The sequence below is a fragment of the Anomaloglossus baeobatrachus genome, chromosome 4 (assembly GCF_048569485.1).
Source record: "Anomaloglossus baeobatrachus isolate aAnoBae1 chromosome 4, aAnoBae1.hap1, whole genome shotgun sequence".
NCBI lineage: Eukaryota > Metazoa > Chordata > Amphibia > Anura > Aromobatidae > Anomaloglossus > Anomaloglossus baeobatrachus.
The window spans coordinates 315,793,358-315,820,712 of NC_134356.1; the positions used below are offsets into that span (position 1 = coordinate 315,793,358).

Sequence of the window (27,355 nt, forward strand, 5' to 3'; positions counted from 1 at the left end):
GACTGGGTTGATGGGCAGCACAATAGGAGGACTGGGTGATGGGCAGCACACAGGACTGGGTGATGGGCAGCACACAGGACTGGGTGATGGGCAGCACACAGGACTGGGTGATGGGCAGCACACAGGACTGGGTGATGGGCAGCACACAGGACTGGGTGATGGGCAGCACACAGGACTGGGTGATGGGCAGCACACAGGACTGGGTGATGGGCAGCACACAGGACTGGGTGATGGGCAGCACACAGGACTGGGTGATGGGCAGCACACAGGACTGGGTGATGGGCAGCACACAGGACTGGGTGATGGGCAGCACACAGGACTGGGTGATGGGCAGCACACAGGACTGGGTGATGGGCAGCACACAGGACTGGGTGATGGGCAGCACACAGGACTGGGTGATGGGCAGCACACAGGACTGGGGGGGGAGGGGGGCAGCACACAGGACTGGGGGGGAGGGCAGCACATAGGACTGTGGGGGGGCAGCACACAGGACTGGGGGGGCCGGGCAGCACACAGGACTGGGGGGGGGCAGCACACAGGACCTGGGGGGGGGCAGCACACAGGACTGGGGGGGGGCAGCACACAGGACTGGGGGGGGGCAGCACACAGGACTGGGGGGGGGGGCAGCACACAGGACTGGGGGGGGGCAGCACACAGGACTGGGGGGGGGGGCAGCACACAGGACTGGGGGGGGGCAGCACACAGGACTGGGGGGGGGGGCAGCACACAGGACTGGGGGGGGGGCCAGCACACCAGGACTGGGGGGGGGGCAGCACACAGGACTGGGGGGGGGCAGCACACAGGACTGGGGGGGGGCAGCACACAGGACTGGGGGGGGGGCAGCACACAGGACTGGGGGGGGGCAGCACACAGGACTGGGGGGGGGGCAGCACACAGGACTGGGGCCCGGGGGGGGGCCGCAGCACACAGGACTGGGGGGGGGGCAGCACACAGGACTGGGGGGGCAGCACACAGGACTGGGGGGGGGCAGCACACAGGACTGGGGGGGGGCAGCACACAGGACTGGGGGGGGGGCAGCACACAGGGACTGGGGGGGGGCAGCACACAGGACTGGGGGGGGGGCAGCACACAGGACTGGGGGGGGGGGCAGCACACAGGACTGGGGGGGGGGCTGCACACAGGGACTGGGGGGGGGGGGCTGCACACAGGACTGGGGGGGCTGCACACAGGATTGTGTGGGGGGTGAACACAGGATTGTGTGGGGGGGGTGCACACAGGATTGTGTGGGGGGGGTGCACACAGGACATTGGGGGGCTGCACACAGGACTGGGGGAGGGGTGCACACAGGACTGGGTGATGGGCTGCACACAGGACTGGGGTGGATGCAGACAGGGATTGTGTGGGGGGTTGCACATAGGACTGGGGTGGCTGCACACAGGATTGTGTGGGGGGTGCACATAGGACTGGGGGGGCTGCACACAGGATTGTGTGGGGGGTGCACACAGGACATTGGGGGGCTGCACACAGGACTGGGGGAGGGGTGCACACAGGACTGGGGGAGGGGGTGCACACAGGACTGGGGGAAGGGTGCACACAGGACTGGGGGAAGGGTGCACACAGGACTGGGGGAAGGGTGCACACAGGACTGGGGGAAGGGTGCACACAGGACTGGGGGAAGGGTGCACACAGGACTGGGGGAAGGGTGCACACAGGACTGGGGGAAGGGTGCACACAGGACTGGGGGAAGGGTGCACACAGGACATTGGGGGGCACACTGTGCTGAGAGTTTCATGCAACTCTGGGGGAGAGGGTTTACAGAACTGGGGTTTAGGCACAAAGCATTGGGCAGGGCACATAGCAGCAGGGGGGTCGGCGCTGGACTCACAGCAGCATTGCATTCGACATCACCGGAGTGCAGGAGCCGGACACACTGCATCAGAAGGAGAAGGCGGGGCACTGATCTCCGGAGGGCAGAGGGCGGACACACAAGTCTGGAAGCTGTGAGGCTGCTGTGGACCCGCCCACAAAGTAAGCACTGGCCGACGGGAGAACACATTGCAGCACAAACAGCAATGTGTGGATTTAAAGGGCCGGCGGCAGCAAGACCGCTGTGACAGCACGAGCACTGCCTCCCCCGGGAATCTGCCCGGGGGCCACATAAAAGGTCATGGCGGGCCGCATGCGGCCCGGAGGTTCCCCACCACTGTCCTAATGTCTTTGTTTGCACTGGCGGGTGAGCTGTCTATAAGCATTGCTGCTCACATCTTATAAAAAATATTGCAATATTATGTGAAAAGTTATACTGGAAACATTCTAAAAAAATCTTCACGAGCTGTGTGGATACAGGAAGAGAATAGTGTACTTACCATGTATCACCTTACATATGCAGAAAGGGGGTGCGCTATAAACTTTCAAAGGTTTGTGGAAAATAGATACATGCACTTGCCACGAACGGATTATAGGACGGGTATAAATGCCGCTCACCACTGTGTAGCATACAAATAAGCGGATATAGTAGTTTCCAGTCCTGCTCCTCATTTTAAAGCGTGTATTTTAATATTGATGTGCTTAGTATTTATTTGTTCTGTGTCCTATTTTGCAGGTTTAGTGGTTTTTGTTTTTAGCGGCACTTATTCATTTGGTGATCTAGTCCTCAACAACAAATGAGCACAAAACCTAATTAACCTGGAACTTCATTCTTATGTTGACAGCTACGTTGGAGTAATGTTACACTTACACTTTTATTGGATTCGTAAGTGCTGCCTTCACTTGTGGGTCATCAGGATAGTGTGTGGAGTGAAAAAGTAAATGATAACCAGAGAAAATATAAATATATTATATATACACACACACGGTGGTGCTTAACCAACGTCTGCTATATAAGAATGGACAGATTAGAGCTTCCCCGAAGACCTGAGTATATACACAGCAATGAATGACTGTGAATAACACCAAGCTGTGTATATACGAGGGCCTGCATAGCAGGATATGCAGCTTTTACTACCCTGGTGACGCTTCCCCGCTCCCACACATGCGCGCTCCGATGTGAAAGGGGCGGCCAGGAAGACACGTCACATCGATCTGCGCATGTGCCACTATGGGGAGGGGGGTTTCCGGAATTCCTCCGCTAGCGTTGAATATTTACACTTGGTGGGACCACATCACAGAGCCTCGTACCCTGACGAAGATAAAGAAAATCGCTTCTGCGAAACGTACGTTGGGCACGCTGAGGTCGGTACTTTGGGAGCTGCGAGAGAGCGAGAGCGCGAGCGAAGCGAGAGAGAGAGAGCGAAGAGCGAGAGAGCGCGAGCGAGAGACGCGGCGATGCGAGAGAGCGCGAGCGAGAGAGCGCGAGCGAGAGAGCCGCGAGCGAGAGAGCGCGAGCGAGAGAGCGCGAGCGAGAGAGCGCGAGGCGAGAGAGCGCGAGCAGCGCGAGAGAGAGAGTGCGAGAGAGAGAGAGCGCGAGAGAGAGAGCGCGAGAGAGAGAGCGCGAGAGAGAGAGCGCGAGAGAGAGAGCGCGAGAGAGAGAGCGCGAGAGAGAGAGAGACACTTTATTCTAGTGTTAGACATAGATCACATTTATAGGCCAGAGCATTGTCCCCACTGAAAATACTGATGATACAGTCACATCATACCTTTACTGCGACACCCCTTGTTTCGGGGAAACTCTAGAAGGTGACAGTTCAACTCTTCAACCCGATTGATGCACAATCTTCGATCTGAAGCTCTTTTTAGGGACTGAACTAAAGATCTTGTTCTGTTATCGACGCTCACACGTGCAATAATCTAGATGTAATAAAAGATAATTGTTACTTCTCTCTACATATAAGTAAACTCACTCAGTCAAAAACAATAATCCTGTATAGGTGTTGGAACATACTGCAGCATTGGGGGGACCCTGTGGGCAAGATCAAAAGGGACCCAATGATGTTCACAAAACGTACCATTTAGGGATGACACATGGTGCAATATAAAACTAAGCAATAAACAGGAAATATCCTCATATTCTGTATAGCTGGATGTAGGACGTCCTTAAAGGGGATTTACATAGTGAACACAAATGTATGCAGTTATTCCATGTGACTGCAGATTGCATATTGCCACACTACTGAATCAGCAATCTGTCAGCATTCCCATCTATTCCCAGCTCAAACAGACAGTCAAATATGCATTTTACATATACCCACGGTCCACAAGCAGACTTCCGCCTCATCCTCTTCTCTCAATAGAACGCTGAAACAAAGTAATTGAAATAGAGAGGAATCCTTACATTGTGCATATTGCACACTGACATTTTTCTGCAATTAGCAGCTACCTAGACTGACAACAGAAAATGTACATTGAGATCAGAAAAACCCCTATAATCCCCTCTGATGTATTAGAGTCTGTTATCTTTCCTATATGTGAATCTAAATGAGAAGAACTAGGTTTTCTGGAGTCCAGTTTCTGCTGTTGATCGATTTTTCAGTCCTGCACGGCTGATATATATTCCCATTCAGACAGTCTTGTGGTATGGATATAGACACTGGTGGTTAAACCACACTTACTTTTACAGGAGAACATTTTGCTCTGTAGTCTTATATCAGAATAATCGATTTTCTAGATAAACTATTGGCACCGCACAATTTCCTCTGAATACACATTAGCATTATATAACGGAAAATGTCGGCCACCTCCTTATTATGGGAAACCACCCTCACTATGCCAGAATAACAGACACTGTCTTACATGAGTGCTCATATCAAGAAGCCGACATCAAGGCAGCTCCCAAAAAATTATACCAGCATTAAAAGCTGTATATGAATATCAATCAGAAGAGTATTTGGTTTGCACTAGTTATACGCACTAGTATATAAAATTAATACAAATTCACAGTTGCTACCAAAATGCCAACTCCTGCTTGACTTGATAAGACAATGGTTTAGAAAGCAAGAAGTAATATATCTACTGTGTTTTCCCCGATAATAAGCCCTACCCCGAAAATAAGCCCCCAGCAGGAATTTTCGGCCTTTTTCAGAGTAAGGCTTAAATATAAGCCCTCCCCCGAAAATAAGCCCTACTTGTGAATCAATAATGAATGGAGAAAGTTAAAAGAATGCTGTAGGACACGTCATTATTGAAAGCAGACACCCTCAAAAGAGAGAAGAAAGAAGATCCAGTAATTATAGTCACCAAACCAGAACAGGAGGACCTGCAGTGGAGCGCGCGCACGCACACCTCCCCCCCCGGTGATACTGTACTGCTCCGGGGACCTGTGACACGAGGGACCTGCGTGGGAAACGCACCGATGCTTTCCAGCGCAGGTCCCTCACACTCCAATGCACCGTGTCGCAGGTTCCCTTGATGGCTGGAAGCAATATGGTATCACCAGATGCTATGTGCGCGCGATCTAATGTGTGTACATGTGTGCCAGCTGGAAGCAGGGGGAGGGGCCGCTGTGGAGCATACCTGCTGGTAGTGCCCGCTGAGGATCGCAGGAGGACCTGGGAGCGATGCAGACATCTGTTAAGTATGATTCTCCTGGGGGGGGCTGTCCTTTTTTGTGGGATAAACTTAGCCACTACAAGTCGTGTTTTTCCTGAAAATGTAGCCCTGCCCAAAAAAATAAGCCCTAGCACATTTTTTCAGGGCAACAAGTAATATAAGGCAGTGTTTTTATTTTTTGGGGGGAGGACAGTAACAAGAAAGAGGCACTGCCAATAATATACTGCAAATATTGATATGCTATATCAGTACCTGGGATAATTAAACGCAAAAAACAAAAGGGAGGCAATATAAAAAACAATGTGCATGTCTATATGAAAAAACAATAAAACAGCAAATCAAACACTCCATAGTTAAAATGAATGAAAAACAAATGTAAATATACTACATCAGTGACATCACAGATGTATCAGGTGTGGTCTCCAGTATAGATAACAAATGGATATCAAGAAAAAATATGGGTAAATGAATCCTTGGGATAAATGGGTACAATAACCAATAACTGTATCAGGTAAACAATACAAGTACCATAAATAAATAAGTGAGGTGCAAAAAAGTATATGTGTATCTAAGCTATACATATAATTGCCTTATTCTGTCTGTCAGTCCTTGCTCCAAAAATTCTGTCCTTACCGCGACAAGCGTCTCATTGGCCCCCAAGCCTCGGCTCCGCCCCCCCACACGGATTGGCCTCTCGCCCCGGCCCCCTGCACGCATTAGCAACTCTGCCACGCCCCGCCCCCCCTCACGCATTGCACGCTCGCTCTGGCCCCCGCCCCCCGCACGCATTCCCCCGAACCGATACGGAGCCCCGACTCTCAGGTCAGTGCTGTACCCCCGGGGAGCCCACATCAGCGTACGCCGCCAACCCCAGCAGACACATTACCCTCGCATTGCTGGGGTTGCCGGCGTACGCTGGTGTGGGCTCCCGTGCGAGTGGGGGGGCGGGGTACGCTGGTAACCATGGTACACCGAGTAATATTGTGTAGCATGGTTTACCAGCGTACACGGCTCCCAGGTGAGAGCATCAAGGTCCTGCAGCGGCGGGAACACACACATACGCACACACATCAGATCACACTCACTCTCACACACACACACACACACACCTCACACACATACTCCACAACATCCTGTGATATCGCTTGCTTCTCGGCGGCGATACTGTGCAGTGACCTTCCAGGACCTGCCGGAGGATCACATGGCCGGAAGCATGTGGTATCTCCGGATGTTGTGATTCTGTGAGCACTGTGCGATATCGTCAGTGTGAGTGAGTGTATGCGATCGGATCTGTGAGTGTCGGCAGAGGAGCACGGGCATGCAGCACAGCTGCTGGGGACCGCCCACCGGTGGGCACAGGGAGAAGTGGGGTGTGTGTGTGAGTGTATGCGATCAGATGTGTGCGTGTATACTGTCTGATGTGTTTACTGTGGAGCACGATGGGGGGGTGCGCAGCATGGGGGATGGAGCACGATGGGGGGTGCGCAGCATGGGGGATGGAGCACGATGGGGGGGTGCGCAGCATGGGGGATAGAGCACGATGGGGGAGTGCGCCGCATGGGGGATGGAGCACGATGGGGAGTGCGCCGCATGGGGGATGGAGCACGATGGGGAGTGCGCCGCATGGGGGATGGAGCACGATGGGGAGTGCGCAGCATGGGGGATGGAGCAACGATGGGGGAGTGCGCAGCATGGGGGATGGAGCACGATGGGGAGTGCGCAGCATGGGGGATGGAGCACGATGGGGAGTGCGCAGCATGGGGGATGGAGCACGATGGGGAGTGCGCAGCATGGGGGATGGAGCACGATGGGGAGTGCGCAGCATGGGGGATGGAGCACGATGGGGAGTGCGCAGCATGGGGGATGGAGCACGATGGGGGAGTGCGCAGCATGGGGGATGGAGCACGATGGGGAGTGCGCAGCATGGGGGATGGAGCACGATGGGGAGTGCGCAGCATGGGGGATGGAGCACGATGGGGGAGTGCGCAGCATGGGGGATGGAGCACGATGGGGAGTGCGCAGCATGGGGGATGGAGCACGATGGGGGAGTGCGCAGCATGGGGGATGGAGCACGATGGGGAGTGCGCAGCATGGGGGATGGAGCACGATGGGGAGTGCGCAGCATGGGGGATGGAGCACGATGGGGAGTGCGCAGCATGGGGGATGGAGCACGATGGGGGAGTGCGCAGCATGGGGGATGGAGCACGATGGGGAGTGCGCAGCATGGGGGGATGGAGCACGATGGGGAGTGCGCAGCATGGGGGATGGAGCACGATGGGGGGGTGCGCAGCATGGGGGATGGAGCACGATGGGGGGGTGCGCAGCATGGGGGATGGAGCACGATGGGGGGAGTGCGCAGCATGGGGGATGGAGCACGATGGGGGGTGCGCAGCATGGGGGATGGAGCACGATGGGGGGTGCGCAGCATGGGGGATGGAGCACGATGGGGGGTGCGCAGCATGGGGGGATGGAGCACGATGGGGGGTGCGCAGCATGGGGGATGGAGCACGATGGGGGGTGCGCAGCATGGGGGATGGAGCACGATGGGGGATGCGCAGCATGGGGGATGGAGCACGATGGGGAGTGCGCAGCATGGGGGATGGAGCACGATGGGGAGTGCGCAGCATGGGGATGGAGCACGATGGGGAGTGCGCAGCATGGGGGATGGAGCACGATGGGGAAGTGCGCAGCATGGGGGATGGAGCACGATGGGGAGTGCGCAGCATGGGGGATGGAGCACGATGGGGAGTGCGCAGCATAGGGGATGGGAGCACGATGGGGAGTGCGCAGCATGGGGGATGGAGCACGATGGGGAGTGCGCAGCATGGGGGATGGAGCACGATGGGGAGTGCGCAGCATGGGGGATGGAGCACGATGGGGAGTGCGCAGCATGGGGGATGGAGCACGATGGGGAAGTGCGCAGCATGGGGGATGGAGCACGATGGGGAGTGCGCAGCATGGGGGATGGAGCACGATGGGGGAGTGCGCAGCATGGGGGATGGAGCACGATGGGGAGTGCGCAGCATGGGGGATGGAGCACGATGGGGAGTGCGCAGCATGGGGGGATGGAGCACGATGGGGAGTGCGCAGCATGGGGGATGGAGCACGATGGGGAGTGCGCAGCATGGGGGATGGAGCACGATGGGGAGTGCGCAGCATGGGGGATGGAGCACGATGGGGAGTGCGCAGCATGGGGGATGGAGCACGATGGGGAGTGCGCAGCATGGGGGATGGAGCACGATGGGGGAGTGCGCAGCATGGGGGATGGAGCACGATGGGGAGTGCGCAGCATGGGGGATGGAGCACGATGGGGAGTGCGCAGCATGGGGGATGGAGCACGATGGGAAGTGCGCAGCATGGGGGATGGAGCACGATGGGGAGTGCGCAGCATGGGGGATGGAGCACGATGGGGAGTGCGCAGCATGGGGGATGGAGCACGATGGGGAGTGCGCAGCATGGGGGGATGGAGCACGATGGGGAGTGCGCAGCATGGGGATGGAGCACGATGGGGAGTGCGCAGCATGGGGGATGGAGCACGATGGGGAAGTGCGCAGCATGGGGGATGGAGGCACGATGGGGAGTGCGCAGCATGGGGGATGGAGCACGATGGGGAGTGCGCAGCATGGGGGATGGAGCACGATGGGGAGTGCGCAGCATGGGGGATGGAGCACGATGGGGAGTGCGCAGCATGGGGGATGGAGCACGATGGGGAGTGCGCAGCATGGGGGATGGAGCACGATGGGGAGTGCGCAGCATGGGGATGGAGCACGATGGGGGAGTGCGCAGCATGGGGGATGGAGCACGATGGGGAGTGCGCAGCATGGGGGATGGAGCACGATGGGGGGTGCGCAGCATGGGGGATGGAGCACGATGGGGGGGTGCGCAGCATGGGGGATGGAGCACGATGGGGGGTGCGCAGCATGGGGGATGGAGCACGATGGGGGGTGCGCAGCATGGGGGATGGAGCACGATGGGGGAGTGCGCAGCATGGGGGATGGAGCACGATGGGGGGTGCGCAGCATGGGGGATGGAGCACGATGGGGAGTGCGCAGCATGGGGGATGGAGCACGATGGGGAGTGCGCAGCATGGGGGATGGAGCACGATGGGGAGTGCGCAGCATGGGGGATGGAGCACGATGGGGAGTGCGCAGCATGAGGGATGGAGCACGATGGGGAGTGCGCAGCATGAGGGATGGAGCACGATGGGGAGTGCGCAGCATGGGGGATGGAGCACGATGGGGAGTGCGCAGCATGGGGGATGGAGCACGATGGGAAATGCGCAGCATGGGGGATGGAGCACGATGGGCAATGCGCAGCATGGGGGATGGAGCACGATGGGGAAGTGCGCAGCATGGGGGATGGAGCACGATGGGGAAGTGCGCAGCATGGGGGATGGAGCACGATGGGGAGTGCGCAGCATGGGGGATGGAGCACGATGGGGAGTGCGCAGCATGGGGGATGGAGCACGATGGGGAGTGCGCAGCATGGGAGATGGAGCACAATGGGGAGTGCGCAGCATGGGGGATGGAGCACGTTTGGGAGTGCGCAGCATGGGGGATGGAGCACGATGGGGAAGTGCGCAGCATGGGGGATGGAGCACGATGGGGAGGTGCGCAGCATGGGGGATGGAGCACGATGGGGAGTGCGCAGCATGGGGGATGGAGCACGATGGGGAGTGCGCAGCATGGGGGATGGAGCACGATGGGGAGTGCGCAGCATGGGGGATGGAGCACGATGGGGAGTGCGCAGCATGGGGGATGGAGCACGATGGGGAGTGCGCAGCATGGGGGATGGAGCACGATGGGGAAGTGCGCAGCATGGGGGATGGAGCACGATGGGGAGTGCGCAGCATGGGGGATGGAGCACGATGGGGAGTGCGCAGCATGGGGGATGGAGCACGATGGGGAGTGCGCAGCATGGGGGATGGAGCACGATGGGGAGTGCGCAGCATGGGGGATGGAGCACGATGGGGAGTGCGCAGCATGGGGGATGGAGCACGATGGGGAGTGCGCAGCATGGGGGATGGAGCACGATGGGGGAGTGCGCAGCATGGGGGATGGAGCACGATGGGGAGTGCGCAGCATGGGGGATGGAGCACGATGGGGAGTGCGCAGCATGGGGGGATGGAGCACGATGGGGGGGTGCGCAGCATGGGGGATGGAGCACGATGGGGGGGTGCGCAGCATGGGGGGATGGAGCACGATGGGGGGTGCGTAGCATGGAGGATGGAGCACGATGGGGGGTGCGCAGCATGGGGGATGGAGCACGATGGGGGGTGCACACCTCCCCCCAAAACACACACACACTGCCACACACGCACTGCACAACACACCACACACACACTGGGAACCACAAACACTGCCATACACAGACACCCACACACACACAAACACCGCGGCACACACAAATATACGCACATACCGCACAACACACACATTGCACAAAACATACCTCCCCCCCAAAACACACACACCGCGCAACACACACACACAACGCTACAGACACACAGTGCTCCACAAATAACGCAACACACAAACAACACCGCTCTCACCCCCTGCCACACCCAGACGACACCCAGAACATTTACAGGCCCTACACAAACACTTGGTAACTACACACAACAACATCTATATATATATATATATATATATATATATATATATATATATATATATATATATATATATATATATATAAAAATAAATAACAAAAATCATACATTAACTACACAATATGTAAATTCTAGAATACCCGATGCGTAGAATCGGGCCACCTTCTAGTGATCTCATAACCACATATGCAAATAAATTAATTAAATAATAACATGCACTTCCTTTTAGATAAATATAAAGTGCTAAATAGCTAGGATAATGTTCAAGTACTAAGAAAAAAAAAGCAGTATATAGCAATATAAAGTATATTGAACCCATAATATGATATCCAAGTAGCTGGAGAGATCACAGAATGAGGTCAAGTAATTGAGATATCAGCAATGAGACTTCATACGTTTCGCTGCTCAGGGCAGCTTCATCAGGGAAAACTCGGAACCCACGGAGGCGCCAGCATTATATAATGCATGAATTAAGATGAATACTGGTGAAATCTAACTACCATGGTGCACTGAATGGCAAAATCATGTAGCCAGCGACCTGATCTTTGCATGTGTGAATAAGCTGCGCATGTCAATTACAGTCCCCACATGGATAATAATGGCTGAAGTCATTGCGACTATACCACATTAGCATGCATCAAAAAGGCAACATATATCAAAAAGACCTTCAGTGGGAGTATAACCAGTATGGGTTCTAGATACAAAGCATAGAATGTTGCACACAAATGCTCAGTATCATAGGGTGTAGCATTATGATTGGATTAATCTGCATAATAAAGTTGTATAACAGGGTACATGCATAAATCTGCAGGATAAAAAAATTAAAGCAATCCACAAATGGGGATAAACAACTACATGTAATAGCATCTGCTGATATAAAAGCAAAAAGGCCACATGAATCAGAAAAGACAGATAAATCTACACGATACTTAAAAAAAAAATATTACTTTATATATGTGGGGGTGTTACAATTGTGAGTAATCTGAAAAGTAAGAGTGCACGTCGCAAAGGATTTGCATAGGACCAGCCTGATGGCATGAAACCAGATACCATAATAGCATGAAACCATTCTTTTTCATGCAATTTGTTCACGCATGCGTATATTGGGTCACTGACGACATGATTTTGCCATTAAATGCATAATTATGACTCTCATCTCCACCAAATTCCATTTCAAGAATACGCTCACAGGTAATTCAATTTACATTATATATAATGCTAGTGCTTCTTTGTGTTTTGTGTATTTGCCCCTGATGAAGCTGCCCTGAGCAGCGATACACGTGAGGTCTCACTGCTGACATCTCAATTACTTCATCTCATTCTGTGATCTCTCCAGCTACATTATATTATGGGTTCATTATACGTCATAGTACTATATACTTATTTTTGTTATTGGCACTTGGGCACTTTCATGGTTATTTTGCGCTTTATATCTATTGTACTTTATCAATTTATTTGTATACGTGGTTATATCACATCACTAGAAACACTGATATGTTTGTGCTTTACTTATTATTTATGTTACTTGGATCCTATTCCTGATCCCTATTTTGGTCATTGTATTCATTTATCCATATCTTATCTATATGGGGGAGCATGCATTAGACATGTATGGTGTTTGTGATGTAGTATATTTATATTTAAGGTGTTAATTCATTTTAGAAAGCAAGACGTAAAAATGCTAGTTATCGTATTTTTCGTTTTATAAGACGCACTCCAAATTTAGAGGAGGAAAACAGGAAAAAATAATTTTTAATGATAAAATGAAGGTCTGTCTTAATCCTAGTGCGTATTAATCCTAATGCGCACCGGGGGGGGGTTGGCGGTGGTGGGGAGGCTCAGGAAGATCACAGGAGGCAGGGTGATGCTGCGAACTCAGAGGGGGGCGTGTTCCGTCTCAGGAGGGTCGGCAGTAATGCAGGCTCGAGGGTGTCATGGCGGCGGGCACCATTGATTTGCTGGCGGTCTGCAGGGGTGACACTGTAGTGGAGCGACTCAGGAGGGTCACAGAACAGGGTGTCTCGACGAAGAGTGCCATTGATTTGACTGCGGGCTCCGTTGACTCGCCCGCAGTTGACGAGATGGACTTTAAGAAAATGGCCACGGAGGCGGCGCAGCTAGGACTCAGCGGCCATTTTATTGAAGTCCACTACGTCCATCTGCGCACACGCCACCTCCGTGGCCATTTTCTTGAAGTTTATCGCGTCAATCATGGGCGATTCAATGGAGCCTGCAGTCACCTCAATGCACCCACTGCCAAGACACCCCGGTCCTATGACCCTCCTGAGTCGCTCCACTGCAATGACACCCCCGCAGCCTGCCCACACATCAATGGCACCTGCCTCGACGCTCCTGAGCCCGTGCTGTGACCCTGCCTCCTATAACCCCACTCCACCACTGCCGCCCCGGTAAGCTATATCAATTTTGTAAGATGCACCCCCATTTTACTTCCAGTTTTGGGGGGGGGGGGAAGCTGCATCTTACAATCTGGAAAATACAGTATATTTGGAACCAGAAACAGTGAGCTATGCCTCTTCCATTACTCCTATTCATTTCAAGGGATGTTCAAGAGACAGCGTAGCTCCGGACTACGACCTACCTTTTCCCTCTGAAGAGACAACCGCTTGGCTTTTTCATCCACAGCTTTATCTTTACTTATTTCTTGCTCAGTCTTATTGACGGTTTCTTCACTTTCTTGCTCTTTGGCCTTTTCCTCTAGGGCGGGCTTCATCTCAGGCTTGAATTTGGGCACAAGACCTCCAAGATAATTACCCACAAAAGCATGGACATTACTGGACTGATTTGTTAGAAAATTTGAAATGCTTTTCTTTGCAGAACTTGTGCTGTCTTCCGTTTCAGGGGCCAAGTCTTTTTCCTTGTCATGGACTACGTCAATACTGTGCCCTTTACCAATCTGGTCAATGTTATTCTTCTCCATGTTTGCTTCGTTTGCAAAGTAGGAGTTTATATGATGGGACAAGAAGTTATAGGTCTCCCCAAAGTTAGTGGTAATATAACTGGCGTGGAACAGCCCGGGTCTGGGCTCAGTGCCTTCTTGTAAAGCATCCACAGAACTGGCTTGGGTGAGTTGCGAGGTAGATTCAGCTGCACCACTAGTTTTCTTGGACTGATTTGGAAGGTCCTGGTCAGTATCCTGGACTTCGCCTTTATCAGAGTTGGATGGGCTTGCACTCGCCTCCCTTATTTGGATAGTTTCTTCTTTCCCAGTTGTGGCAGAACTTGGCTTTGGACGGACAATACGCGAAAATAAGTCTCCATGTGTACTTGAGACAACTTTAGTGACAGAATCTAAAGTATTCTTAATCCGTGACATAGACGCCTTTGCAATAGTTATTCCTTTTGAAGTAGTAGTACTGACTTTTGAGCTAATTGAGTAAGAATGACGTTGGGAGTTGGGGTGAAGAAAGTCCCTTTTTCCTGCTCTCCTATGCGGACGTGCGTGTTCTTGAAACTTTGAGAAAAAGTTACTACAGTGGATGTTAGAGTAATTGGTGAAGTGTCTGCAGTAGGAGCACACGGAGCTGAAATCAGGTCTCCTCCAGATCCTCCTCCTAGAGGTCAATAAATACAGATACGTATCCAGCAGCAACAGCACGGGCATTACTTGTATTGTCACAACTGCTCAAATGCAATCTGAAAGCAGACAAAAAAATGATAAAGACAAAAGATCAATGACATTGTGTGTAACTCAATAAAATATATGGCGCATCTGGAGTGGAGAAATGTTCAGAATACCCACTGTAATAATTACGAGTCTCCAGGGTCATACTTTATAAACAGTTTGCACGCAGATTATGATGGGACCCCCAAAGACGGAGAACAGAAGATGGGGCTGATCATGTGCACCTCCACTCAGTTCATACTCCGTACACTGTACTCTGCCATCACTGACAACCTGACATAGAATGAATGGAGCTGAGATGCAGATGTTTCTCCTTTGCTCTAATCATACATTAGAGCCCCATCATCATCATACATTAGAGCCCCATCATCATTAGAGCCCCATTTCAGGATTGGTGGGGGTCCCAGCAGTCAGACCCACAGCGATCCAGAAGTTATTTCAGATCTCAAAGAGAAAGGATATATTCTTGTTACAAACCTTTTAAGGAATGCAGATGGCAGATTATACGGAGTCTATTTACACAATGTAAGTTTATACAGTAGAATGTGTGAGTACAGTACAGGAACAGTGTCTGCTGATATGTAAACCTGAGTGACGAAGAAATGGTCGCAGGTCCCATGTTACACTGCTGTAGAGGTTTTAGTATATTGGAAATTAAAGGGAACTTGTCACCAAAAACCTAAGCACATGTAACTACAGCTTGGCTGTATTTGTGCTGGTTCCCCAATAAAAATAGGGATAGCTTTTCAGTAGAGAACCAATGTGCCAGGCATGAAAAATACGTTGTAGAAGGTAAAAACAAATCATGCAAAAAGAGCACTTGTGGCCTCACTGCCCTTACATGCCGCAGTCCTAGTGCACTCAGGGGCATCACTGCCCTTACATGCCGCAGTCCTAGTGCATTCAGGGGCATCACTGCCCTTACATGCCGCAGTCCTAGTGCACTCAGGGGCATCACCGCCCTTACATGCTGCAGTCCTAGTGCACTCAGTGGCATCACTGCCCTTACATGCCGCAGTCCTAGTGCACTGGGAGCATCACTGCCCTTACATGCCGCAGTCCTAGTGCACTCAGGGGCATCACCGCCCTTATATGCTGCAGTCCTAGTGCACTCAGTGGCATCACCGCCATTACATGCTGCAGTCCTAGTGCACTCAGGGGCATCACTGCCCTTACATGCCGCAGTCCTAGTGCACTGGGAGCATCACCGCCCTTACATGCTGCAGTCCTAGTGCACTCAGGGGCATCATTGCCCTTACATGCTGCAGTCCTTGTGCACTCAGGGGCATCACTGCCCTTACATGCCGCAGTCCTAGTGCACTCAGGGGCATCACTGCCCTTACATGCCGCAGTCCTAGTGCACTGGGAGCATCACTGCCCTTACATGCTGCAGTCCTAGTGCACTCAGGGGCATCACTGCCCTTACATGCCGCAGTCCTAGTGCACTGGGAGCATCACTGCCCTTACATGTCGCAGTCCTAGTGCACTCAGTGGCATCACTGCCCTTACATGCCGCAGTCCTAGTGCACTCAGGGGCATCACTGCCCTTACATGTCGCAGTCCTAGTGCACTCAGTGGCATCACTGCCCTTACATGCCGCAGTCCTAGTGCACTCAGGGGCATCACTGCCCTTACATGCCGCAGTCCTAGTGCACTCAGGGGCATCATTGCCCTTACATGCTGCAGTCCTTGTGCACTCAGGGGCATCACTGCCCTTACATGCTGCAGTCCTAGTGCACTCAGTGGCATCACCGCCCTTACATGCTGCAGTCCTAGTGCACTCAGGGGCATCACTGCCCTTACATGCTGCAGTCCTAGTGCACTCAGGGGCATCACCGCCCTTACATGCTGCAGTCCTAGTGCACTCAGTGGCATCACTGCCCTTACATGCCGCAGTCCTAGTGCACTCAGTGGCATCACTGCCCTTACATGCTGCAGTCCTAGTGCACTGGGAGCATCACTGCCCTTACATGCCGCAGTCCTAGTGCACTCAGGGGCATCACCGCCCTTATATGCTGCAGTCCTAGTGCACTCAGTGGCATCACCGCCATTACATGCTGCAGTCCTAGTGCACTCAGGGGCATCACTGCCCTTACATGCTGCAGTCCTAGTGCACTCAGGGGCATCACTGCCCTTACATGCTGCAGTCCTAGTGCACTGGGAGCATCACTGCCCTTAGATGCCGCAGTCCTAGTGCACTCAGGGGCATCACCGCCCTTATATGCTGCAGTCCTAGTGCACTCAGGGGCATCACCGCCCTTACATGCCGCAGTCCTAGTGCACTGGGAGCATCACTGCCCTTACATGCTGCAGTCCTAGTGCACTCAGGGGCATCACTGCCCTTACATGCCGCAGTCCTAGTGCACTGGGAGCATCACTGCCCTTACATGCCGCAGTCCTAGTGCACTCAGGGGCATCACTGCCCTTACATGCCGCAGTCCTAGTGCACTGGGAGCATCACTGCCCTTACATGCCGCAGTCCTAGTGCACTCAGTGGCATCACTGCCCTTACATGCCGCAGTCCTAGTGCACTCAGGGGCATCACTGCCCTTACATGCCGCAGTCCTAGTGCACTCAGTGGCATCACTGCCCTTACATGCCGCAGTCCTAGTGCACTCAGGGGCATCACTGCCCTTACATGCTGCAGTCCTAGTGCACTCAGGGGCATCACCGCCCTTACATGCTGCAGTCCTAGTGCACTCAGGGGCATCATTGCCCTTACATGCTGCAGTCCTTGTGCACTCAGGGGCATCACTGCCCTTACATGCTGCAGTCCTAGTGCACTCAGGGGCATCACCGCCCTTACATGCTGCAGTCCTAGTGCACTCAGTGGCATCACTGCCCTTACATGCCGCAGTCCTAGTGCACTCAGTGGCATCACTGCCCTTACATGCTGCAGTCCTAGTGCACTGGGAGCATCACTGCCCTTACATGCCGCAGTCCTAGTGCACTCAGGGGCATCACCGCCCTTATATGCTGCAGTCCTAGTGCACTCAGTGGCATCACCGCCATTACATGCTGCAGTCCTAGTGCACTCAGGGGCATCACTGCCCTTACATGCCGCAGTCCTAGTGCACTGGGAGCATCACTGCCCTTACATGCTGCAGTCCTAGTGCACTCAGGGGCATCACTGCCCTTACATGCTGCAGTCCTAGTGCACTCAGGGGCATCACTGCCCTTACATGCTGCAGTCCTAGTGCACTCAGGGGCATCACCACCCTTACATGCTGCAGTCCTAGTGCACTCAGTGGCATCACCGCCCTTACATGCTGCAGTCCTAGAGCACTCAGTGGCATCACTGCCCTTACATGCTGCAGTCCTAGTGCACTCAGGGGCATCACCACCCTTACATGCTGCAGTCCTAGTGCACTCAGGGGCATCACCGCCCTTACATGCTGCAGTCCTAGTGCACTCAGGGGCATCACTGCCCTTACATGCTGCAGTCCTAGTGCACTCAGGGGCATCACTGCCCTTACATGCTGCAGTCCTAGTGCACTCAGGGGCATCACTGCCCTTACATGCTGCAGTCCTAGTGCACTCAGGGGCATCACCGCCCTTACATGCTGCAGTCCTAGTGCACTCAGTGGCATCACCGCCCTTACATGCTGCAGCCCTAGTGCACTCAGGGGCATCATCGCCCTTACATGCTGCAGCCCTAGTGCACTCAGGGGCATCATCGCCCTTACATGCTGCAGTCCTAGTGCACTCAGGGGCATCATCGCCCTTACATGCTGCAGTCCTAGTGCACTCAGGGGCATCATCGCCCTTACATGCTGCAGTCCTAGTGCACTCAGGGGCATCACCGCCCTTACATGCTGCAGTCTGAGTTAACTCGGGGGCATCACTGCCTTTACATGCCTATACCTATAGGATACCAAGCATCTCCACTGAACTGGCCGCTGGATCCTGGTCCAGCAAATCAAACTTATTATAGTTGTAACACAAAAAAAATGGAAATGCACTAAATCATTTGATAAGTAGACTGCACGATTACGTTTATGATTTTCTTCCCTTTCAGTAAAACTTTATATCTTTTGAATTAACCATTTAATGTCCCTATGGGATTGGGCGCAGTGCTGAAGAGGACATTACTACCAAGGTCTAATCATTTTTAATCTTAATATAGTTCCTTTTACATATAGTACATGAAAGTTGTCCATACTGGCCAACTCAGACGACTATCTGACGGGTATGGGGGCTCCAGACTCTCCCCGACAGATGAGGTCAAAGAAGAGAATGATTGGAATTGGATAGTTGCAGATTCTTTTATTTTGAGGGGAGATAAGCCGATGCCATAGGAGTCTGGCAGTGGATTTCTCTGCTCCTCTAATTAACAGTTTATGTATATGGAGGAGTCAGGGGAGATAGCAATCTGATGAATGAACGTTCAGGCAACGGTTATCTCACGTGTGCGGCCAGCTTAATGCCCTTCTCCGATTTCCATAAAAGAAGCCTTTATTTAAAAAAAAAAAAAAAAACACAACAAAAAACAACACACAAGCTTTACAAGTTCTGTCCTTAGTAACATATTTATTAGTAAAAAATACCTGTTCTGTCAGCCTGTATACACACAGGTTTATTCCAGGGTGAGGACACTGGTCTGAACTGCTGTGTGTTCATGGGCAGTTATAACAATCCTGGTCATGTGATCCGAGCTCTTCCATTCCTTTAGCAAACGGATATCTGGTGGTATTACTTATACTAAACCCAGAATATAAAATATGATATACAGTATAATATGGCTGCAACACATCAAACAAACTTCCTGAAAATGCAACAAAGTTTAAAAGTCCTGGATTTGTTCTGTTATGTCAGTTTGACGGTTGTTTCTTCGGTTTACACCACCTGACCATTGATTGGTAATACAGTCATATGAAAACGTTTGGGCACCCCAATAATATTAACCTTTTTTCTTTATAACAATTTGGGTTTTTGCAACAGCTATGTCAGTTTCATATCTCTAATAACTGATGGACTGAGTAATATTTCTGGATTGAAATGAGGTTTATTGTACTAACAGAAAATGTGCAATCTGCATTTAAACAAAATTTGACCGGTGCAAAAGTATGGGCACCCTTATCAATTTCTTGATTTGAACACTCCTTACTACTTTTTACTGACTTACTAAAGCACTAAATTGGTTTTGTAACCTCATTAAGCTTTGAACTTCATAGGCAGGTGTATCCAATAATGAGAAAAGGTATTTAAGGTGGCCGCTTGCAAGTTGTTCTCCTATTTGAATATACTATGAAGAGTGGCATCATGGGCTCCTCAAAACAACTCTCAAATGATCTGAAAACAAAGATTATTCAACATAGTTGTTCAGGGGAAGGATACAAAAAGTTGTCTCAGAGATTTAACTGTCAGTTTCCACTGTGAGGAACATAGTAAGGAAATGGAAGAACACAAGTACAGTTCTTGTTAAGCCCAGAAGTGGCAGGCCAAGAAAAGCACTTGCTACCCACAGTAAAATTTGGTGGAGGTTCCATCATGCTTTGGGGCTGTGTGGCCAATGCCGGCACCGGGAATCTTGTTAAAGTTGAGGGTTGCATGGATTCAACTCAGTATCAGCAGATTCTTGACAATAATGTGCAAGAATCAGTGATGAAGTTGAAGTTACGCAGGGGATGGATATTTCAGCAAGACAATGATCCAAAACACCGCTCCAAATCTACTCAGGCATTCATGCAGAGGAACAATTACAATGTTCTGGAATGGCCATCCCAGTCCCCAGACCTGAATATCAATGAAAATCTGTGGGATGATTTGAAGCGTGCTGTCCATGCTCGGCGACCATCAAACTTAACTGAACTGGAATTGGTTTGTAAACAGGAATGGTCAAATATACCTTCATCCAGGATCCAGGAACTCATTAAAAGCTACAGGAAGCGACTAGAGGCTGTTATTTTTGCAAAAGGAGGATCTACAAAATATTAATGTCACTTTTATGTTGAGGTGTTCATACTTTTGCACCGGTCAAATTTTGTTTAAATGCGGATTGCACATTTTATGTTAATACAATAAACCTCATTTCAATCCAGAAATATTACTGAGTCCATCAGTTATTAGATATATGAAACTTTTTCATATGACTGTATTTACTAATTGGGGGTCTCTTAATAGCCTGTTTACACAGACAGACAGCACTAAACAATAGGCACTGAATGATTTGTAATCGAGTGTTCAGAGTGGGTAGGCTGCCATTATTCTCGTCAGTGTGAATTCTGTATACACAGGACGATATGCTGCTGAGAATAAAGATCTTTAGTACAGCACACAAGATTTATTCTAGAGTTGAGCGCGGTTCGTGGTTCGAGGTTCTCCAGTTCGCGGCTCGAGTGATTTTGGGGGCTGTTCTAGATCGAACTAGAACTCGAGCTTTTTGCTAAAGCTCGATAGTTCTAGATACATTCGAGAACGGTTCTAGCAGCAAAAAAACAGGTAATTCCTAGCTGGCTTTCCGCTGTAATAGTGTAAGTCACTCTGTGACTCACACTATTATGACATTTCAGTGTATAGTGTGCGGGAACAGCGCATTCAGATCACTGCTGTTTGGATAATTTTTTTTTTTTTTTTTCCTTGTCTTCCTTCCCTAAGCACGCGCGTGTAGTGGGGCGGGCCAGCATGTCAGCTAATCCCAGACACACACAGCTAAGTGGACTTTTAGCCAGAGAAGCAACGGCATGTGTGATAGGATGTCCATGTCACATGGCCCTGCATTATAAAACCGGACATTTTCCTCCAGCACGCCATTATCTGCCTTCTGCGTCCTTGGTGTCAGACATCACTGTCGCAGCTCCTATCGCTGATACTGCTGTATACGCTCCATACACAGCGCTGTACAGCATAGGGATAGCACTTTCTATCAGTCCTTTTAAGGGCTCATACCGACAGGGTCAGAGCCATAGGTGACAGGTCCGTGAAAACAGAGTTTAACAGCTACACAAGATGACAGCGTCTGTGTAGCTAAGGTCAGGGATTTCCTCGCTGCATTTCCCCATTAGGAGGGATAGAAAGACAGGCTTCCTTTCCTCTACCCAGAGACCCACAACCCTGCCACTGTACCCTCCTGCCCTTTGCACACTCAAACTCATTGTTACTAAGCCATTATACTAGCAAACACTGAGTGAACTTAGTGGCATCCTAAACGTAGCTGTTGGACGGCTGTATTGCCCCAGTAGTGCAAAGATATTTGCAGCACATCTGCCTGCATTGCACACTCAAACTCATTGTTACTTACTAAGACATTATAATACCAAAAATTGAGTAAACTTAGTGGCATACAAGAAGTGGCTGTTGTACTCCATTAGTGCCCCACTGGTGCAAACCTATGTGCAGCACCTCTGCATGACACCCTCCTGCCCTGTTTTTAATAAGCTATAATGATAGCAAAAAATACTGCCATTTAGTGGCATCATAGAACTGGATGTTGTATTTTATTATTGTCCCACTGGTGCCAAGCTATTTCTAGCACCTGTGCAGGACACCCTCATGCACATTTTGCTACGCTAATGTTATAGCAAACTCAGGGAATTCATTGCTGCATTTGATAATTCGGAGGGATAGAAAGTGAGGCTTCCTTTAGCTTTTCCTTCTGTTCATAGACAGCATCTCCAAGTCCACACCCGAAGAGCAATTTCTCCTCCACGTGTAAGTGTGGAGAGGCAGCTAGTGCGCATGCGTGTGCCGATATACCCCAGCCGCAGCCTAACTACAGTGTTTCGCCTAGTGAGTATGCTCAGCCTGACTGTGCCATTCCTGAGGCTAAGTCTTCATTTCGGGATACAGCGCATGCTCCCACACTTAGTGCGAAAAGCCTCTTTGCACAGGTACTTGCATTCCGTGCCGGGTCTAAGTCCTGTTTTGTGCCGAGACACCATGCTAAAGCTGATAGAGTCTCTGAAAAAAGACTATTTCATGCAACTGACCATGCTCAGGCACTTACTGCATCAGAAACTAGGTCCGGTAATGAACTCTTTGGCCCTGCCCCTGATGTGGGGGGGCCCATATAGACCACAGGGCATCAGGTGTCCTAACGATGTGGCCAGGTCACTCCCAAATGGCTTGCAGAGGCCCGCCCCTATGACTTGTCACCTCATTATTGATAGTCAGACGATGACTGGTGAGGTGTTTGTGTCGTGGCAGCCATGAGGTAATTATTGAAGTTGCGGTTCCAAATAGGACGCTAGTTATGCCACTCATGACGTGTCACTCTGCTTTTGTCTCCAGGAGGTGCATTGTGGTTCACCCTGGTTTGGGGCGGACCCAGGTTATAAAACGGGCTGGAGCAAACAAGGAGGTGCGCAGTCTTCTATTATGCTCCGAAAGAGCACACCTCCATGTGTTGAACCCATTGCGGCTTTAGGCCAGAGGTAGGCAGGGATAGGGCGTCGATGCAGGCCGCCACCACAGTTGGTAACGCAGAACGGTTAAGACCAGCTCCTGTCCTACAAGTCCTGCTTGTGCAGCCCAGTGGCATTAACAGGCCTGCTGCTGCTGATGTGCCTGCTGTCCACAGGTGTGGCCCCAATGCACATGGTCAGCGTTCTCAATGGCCCCTGTGATGTTAACAGGGAGTTCCTGGGCTGGGTGGGCGTGTGGACCCTGTGACGCTAACAGGGCTCACAGTCTCCAGATCCGAATGGCGTCTAACTCGATTCAGGCTACTATTAGTTTCATAGCCACACAGCTCTGTATCCTCCACCTAACCTTCCAGTTGCCAACCTCTCCTTTTCCATCTGGGAGCACGGTGGACATTGACTGCTGATGGGGATATATACCTTTCTCTTTCTTTTCTTATTAATTTTCATTATATAGCGGTAACATAGTATATACCACCTTATCCAAATCTGCCAGTCCCACCGTAACAGATGGTGTTTCTTCATCAAATGTTACTTTTGCTTAACCAACAAACCCACGGACAAAAACTTTTTTCCCCTTTCCAACACACCTGTTCCCCTTTCCACCAGCATTTGTCCTTTTTCAACTCATTTGGTATATGACCAAAAGTGCAACTCTGCAGGGACACCGTACTCAATGCCATCTCAGCAAAGCAGCCAGCCCTCGGTCCCACAGATGTGGACAAGTAAAAGACCATTTCCTCCTATCCATGACAAAGCGTTGAGATTCACTCTGTGCAGCACTGGTGTTTACTGGAAAAGCAGATCTAAGAATCCGTACCACCTTCTGCAGATACTCCTGTATACGTGCGTCCCTTTCTATGGCAGGAATTATTTCGCCAAATTTTGTCTTGTACCAGGGATCTAACAGTGTGGCAACCCAGTAGTTAGCATTACTTCGAATTCGTACAATCCGAGGGTCATGTTGTAGGTAGTGCAGCAAGAAGGCGCTCATGTGTCTTGTGCATCCAGGAGGACCAAGTCCTTGGTGTGTTGGTGGCAGAGAGGTGAGAATCGTGCCTCCTTCCTCTGCCCTCTCCCCACAACCTCGCACAACCGAAATGTGAGCAAGCTCTCACTCATCTGCTGAGTATTCCATGCCCATCGCCAGTTCGTCCTCCATTTCTTTATGGGCTCCTGCACCTTCCTCAACAATTTTTGCTGATACTATGCGCCCTTGTTAATTCCTCTCCCCCCACCATGACTGCCGCCTAGGTGCCGCTCACCGTCTGTACCTTGTACATCTTATTATCCCTTCTGCATATGACTCCTCCTGTACTTCCTCCCCTTCCTCTTGGACCAACACCTGACTCCAAATAATAATTACAGTGTGCTCCATCATGTAGATGACCAGAATTGTCACGCTGAGAATGGCATCGCCAGTGCTAAACATCTTCGTCGACATTTGTAAACTGTGTAGAAGGGTGCATAGGTCCTTGATCTGACACCACTCCAGCAGCGTGATCTGCACCACCTCTGGATCAAGTTAGCCCAGGGTATACGTCATACCGTATTTCAGCAGGGCTCTGCGGTGCTGCCACAGACGCTGCAACATGTACAGATTCCAATTCCTGCGTGTCGGAACATCGCATTTCAGGCATTTAACCGCCAGACCCTAAGACTTCAGGAGCGATGAAAGTTGTTGAGCTGCTGGGTGCGAAGGATGAAAGTGAGCACATAGCAGCGTGCCCGCTGCACAAGGCCATGTAGGCCGGGATGGGGTTTTAAAAATTGCTGGAGAATCAGATTCAACACGTGAGCCATACAAGGCACGTGTGTCACATTGCCCTGACGAAGGGCCGCACACAGGTTTGCATCATTGTCGCACCCGACCTTCCCTGACTGCTGGTTAAGTGTAGACAACCATTGATGAAACTCGGTCTCACTCTCCAGAGCTAACCGTCCACAATTCCTCAGCAGTGTCTCACATTTCCCCTACATTTCAAAGTAAACATTTGACCGCCTGATAGCCTTGAGCTCTGCTGCCAGCATAGTAAGGAGGTGTGTGGGATTCCTTGGGCGCAGTTACAAGGAAGGGTGGCCTGACCACACAGGGTTTGGGCCGAGGTGGAGGACCCACACGAGGTTAAGGAGGCAGAAGCAGTGGAGGAACTTGTACATACAGAGGAAGGATTGACACACAAGTCGTGGGGATGGCAAGACTTGTACAGCAAACCCTTCTCCATCTCTCACCATAGTTACCCAGTGCCCAGTCAGCAACATGTAACTCTCCTGTCCATGCTTACTGGTCCAAGTATCTGTGGTGAAATGCACCCTGTCACACACAGAGTTTCTCAAGGAATCGTTGAGGTTGTGTGCGACCTGCTGTGGTAGCGCGGGCACGCCTTTCTTGGAGAAGGAGTGACGACTGGCCATCGGCTCTTGGGGCACTGCAATGGGCATAAGGTCTCGAAAATCCTCGGTCTCAAAAGGGTGTAAAGGCAGCCTTTCTGTTGCCAACAAGTTGCAGATTATGAAACTCAACCTCTTAGGCATGTCATGCCCTTCGAAAATCATGTAAAACACAGCAAGGGGACTCCAACCACAGTCTCCCTCGTTGCCACTAATTGTGCCACACACACCCCACTTGACTGGCATCAGTTGACCCCCCTTTTGAAAAAGAAAAAGATGCTTTGCATGACGCACTCTCAAAAATACGCGTGTCTTTCCGGTCCCCTGGATGACCCAGGGGAAGAAAAGTCCTCTGAGAGCCACGACTTGTTCATCTTGGTTCTTTTAGAAACACAGCGAGGGGACTCCAACCACAGTCTTCCTCGTTGCCACTAATTGGGCCACACACAACCCACTTGACTGGCATCACTTGATCCCCCTTTTCAAAATGAAACAGATGCTTTGCATGAAGCACTCTCAAAAATACGCGTGCCTTTCCCGTCCCCTGGCTGACCCAGGGGAAGAAAAGTCATCTGAGAGCCATGTCCACATTGTCAGTGGACAGACACGTGTGCTTATCTGCCAGCAGACCCCCAGCAGCACTGAAGACAGGTTCCGAGAGAACGCTGGCTGCAGGACACGACAAGATCCCCAAGGCGTACGTGGCAAGCTCTGGCAATTTATCCAGATTGGAAGCCTAAAATGAGCAGGGCTCAAGTTGCACAGTAATGGCATCGATGTTTCCTTGCATATACTCATATATCTGTGTGTCCTCCTCTTTTTCCTTGTCCAGCTGTTTTGTTTTCGCATGAGTATATGTCCTTGTCACTTTCCCATGTGTTTGTGTTGTGTTGTGAGTTGTTTATCACCTTTTGGACACCTTTGAGGGTGTTTTCTAGGTGTTTTTATGTGTTTGTGATTGCCTGCCATTGTTTCCTATGCAGTTCGAGTTCGGTTCGTCGAACGTTCGACGAACCGAACTCAAACGGGACCTCCGTTCGGCGAACCGACCTCGAGCCGAACCGCGACCGGTTCGCTCATCTCTAATTAATTCAACGATAACCATTTTACACACTTGTCCAGTGATCAGCAGCCTGTTTACACCGATAGATATCAGGAAACGAGCGTTCTTTGGTACATTTACACTTACGATTGTCATGAACAGCTATATACGTTTATAGGAAAGCTGGGTGACAAGTAGTATGGTCAGCATTCACAGCTTCCACAAGGTCATCACTCCCGGACCCTAGAATCACAACTCTATTGTCTGTAGCAATTTAAGGCTTTAGAAAAGCTGACAAACAACTAAATGAGTATTAAGGTACCGTCACACATAACGAGATCGCTAGCGAGATCGCAGCTGAGTCACAGTTTTGTGACGCAGTAGCGATCCTGTTAGCGATCTCGTTATGTGTGACACTTACCAGCAATCAGGCCCCTGCTGTGAGATCACTAGTCGTTGCAGAATGGTCCAGGTGCTGGGCAGGACACATCTCTGTGTTTGACACTGTGTGACAGGGTCACAGTGACTGCTGAGATCGTTATACAGGACGCTACTGCGATCTGTATTGTTCCTGCATCGCTGGTAAGATCTGACTGTGTGACATCTCACCTGCGACCTCCCAGCGACTTACCTGCGATCCCTATCAGGTCGCATCGTTTTAGGGATCGCTGGTAAGTCGTTGTGTGTGACTGGGCCTTTAGTCATTTCTTTTAGATCCTTTTTATGTAAAAGGAAATTACTGTGATGAATGTCAATGTGACAAGTGAAACAACATACATGATTGTAGATGGCGAAATAACTGATCACCTGACGCCACAGTACAAAGGTTGTGAACAAGTGTAGAGAATACGTGTACCCAGCCC

At 51.2% G+C, this 27,355-nt stretch overlaps 1 protein-coding gene across 1 annotated transcript in view; it reads right to left on the reverse strand.

Moving 5' to 3' along the window:
• PNPLA8 (patatin like domain 8, phospholipase A2) overlaps positions 1 to 27,355 on the reverse strand; it is a 108,637-nt gene that overhangs the window by 71,988 nt on the left and 9,294 nt on the right. The window contains 3 exon segments of the mRNA XM_075345003.1: positions 3,597 to 3,626; positions 3,628 to 3,747; positions 13,656 to 14,710. Of these exon segments, the coding sequence (XP_075201118.1) occupies positions 3,597 to 3,626; positions 3,628 to 3,747; positions 13,656 to 14,678 (1,173 nt within the window). The 5' untranslated portion in view covers positions 14,679 to 14,710.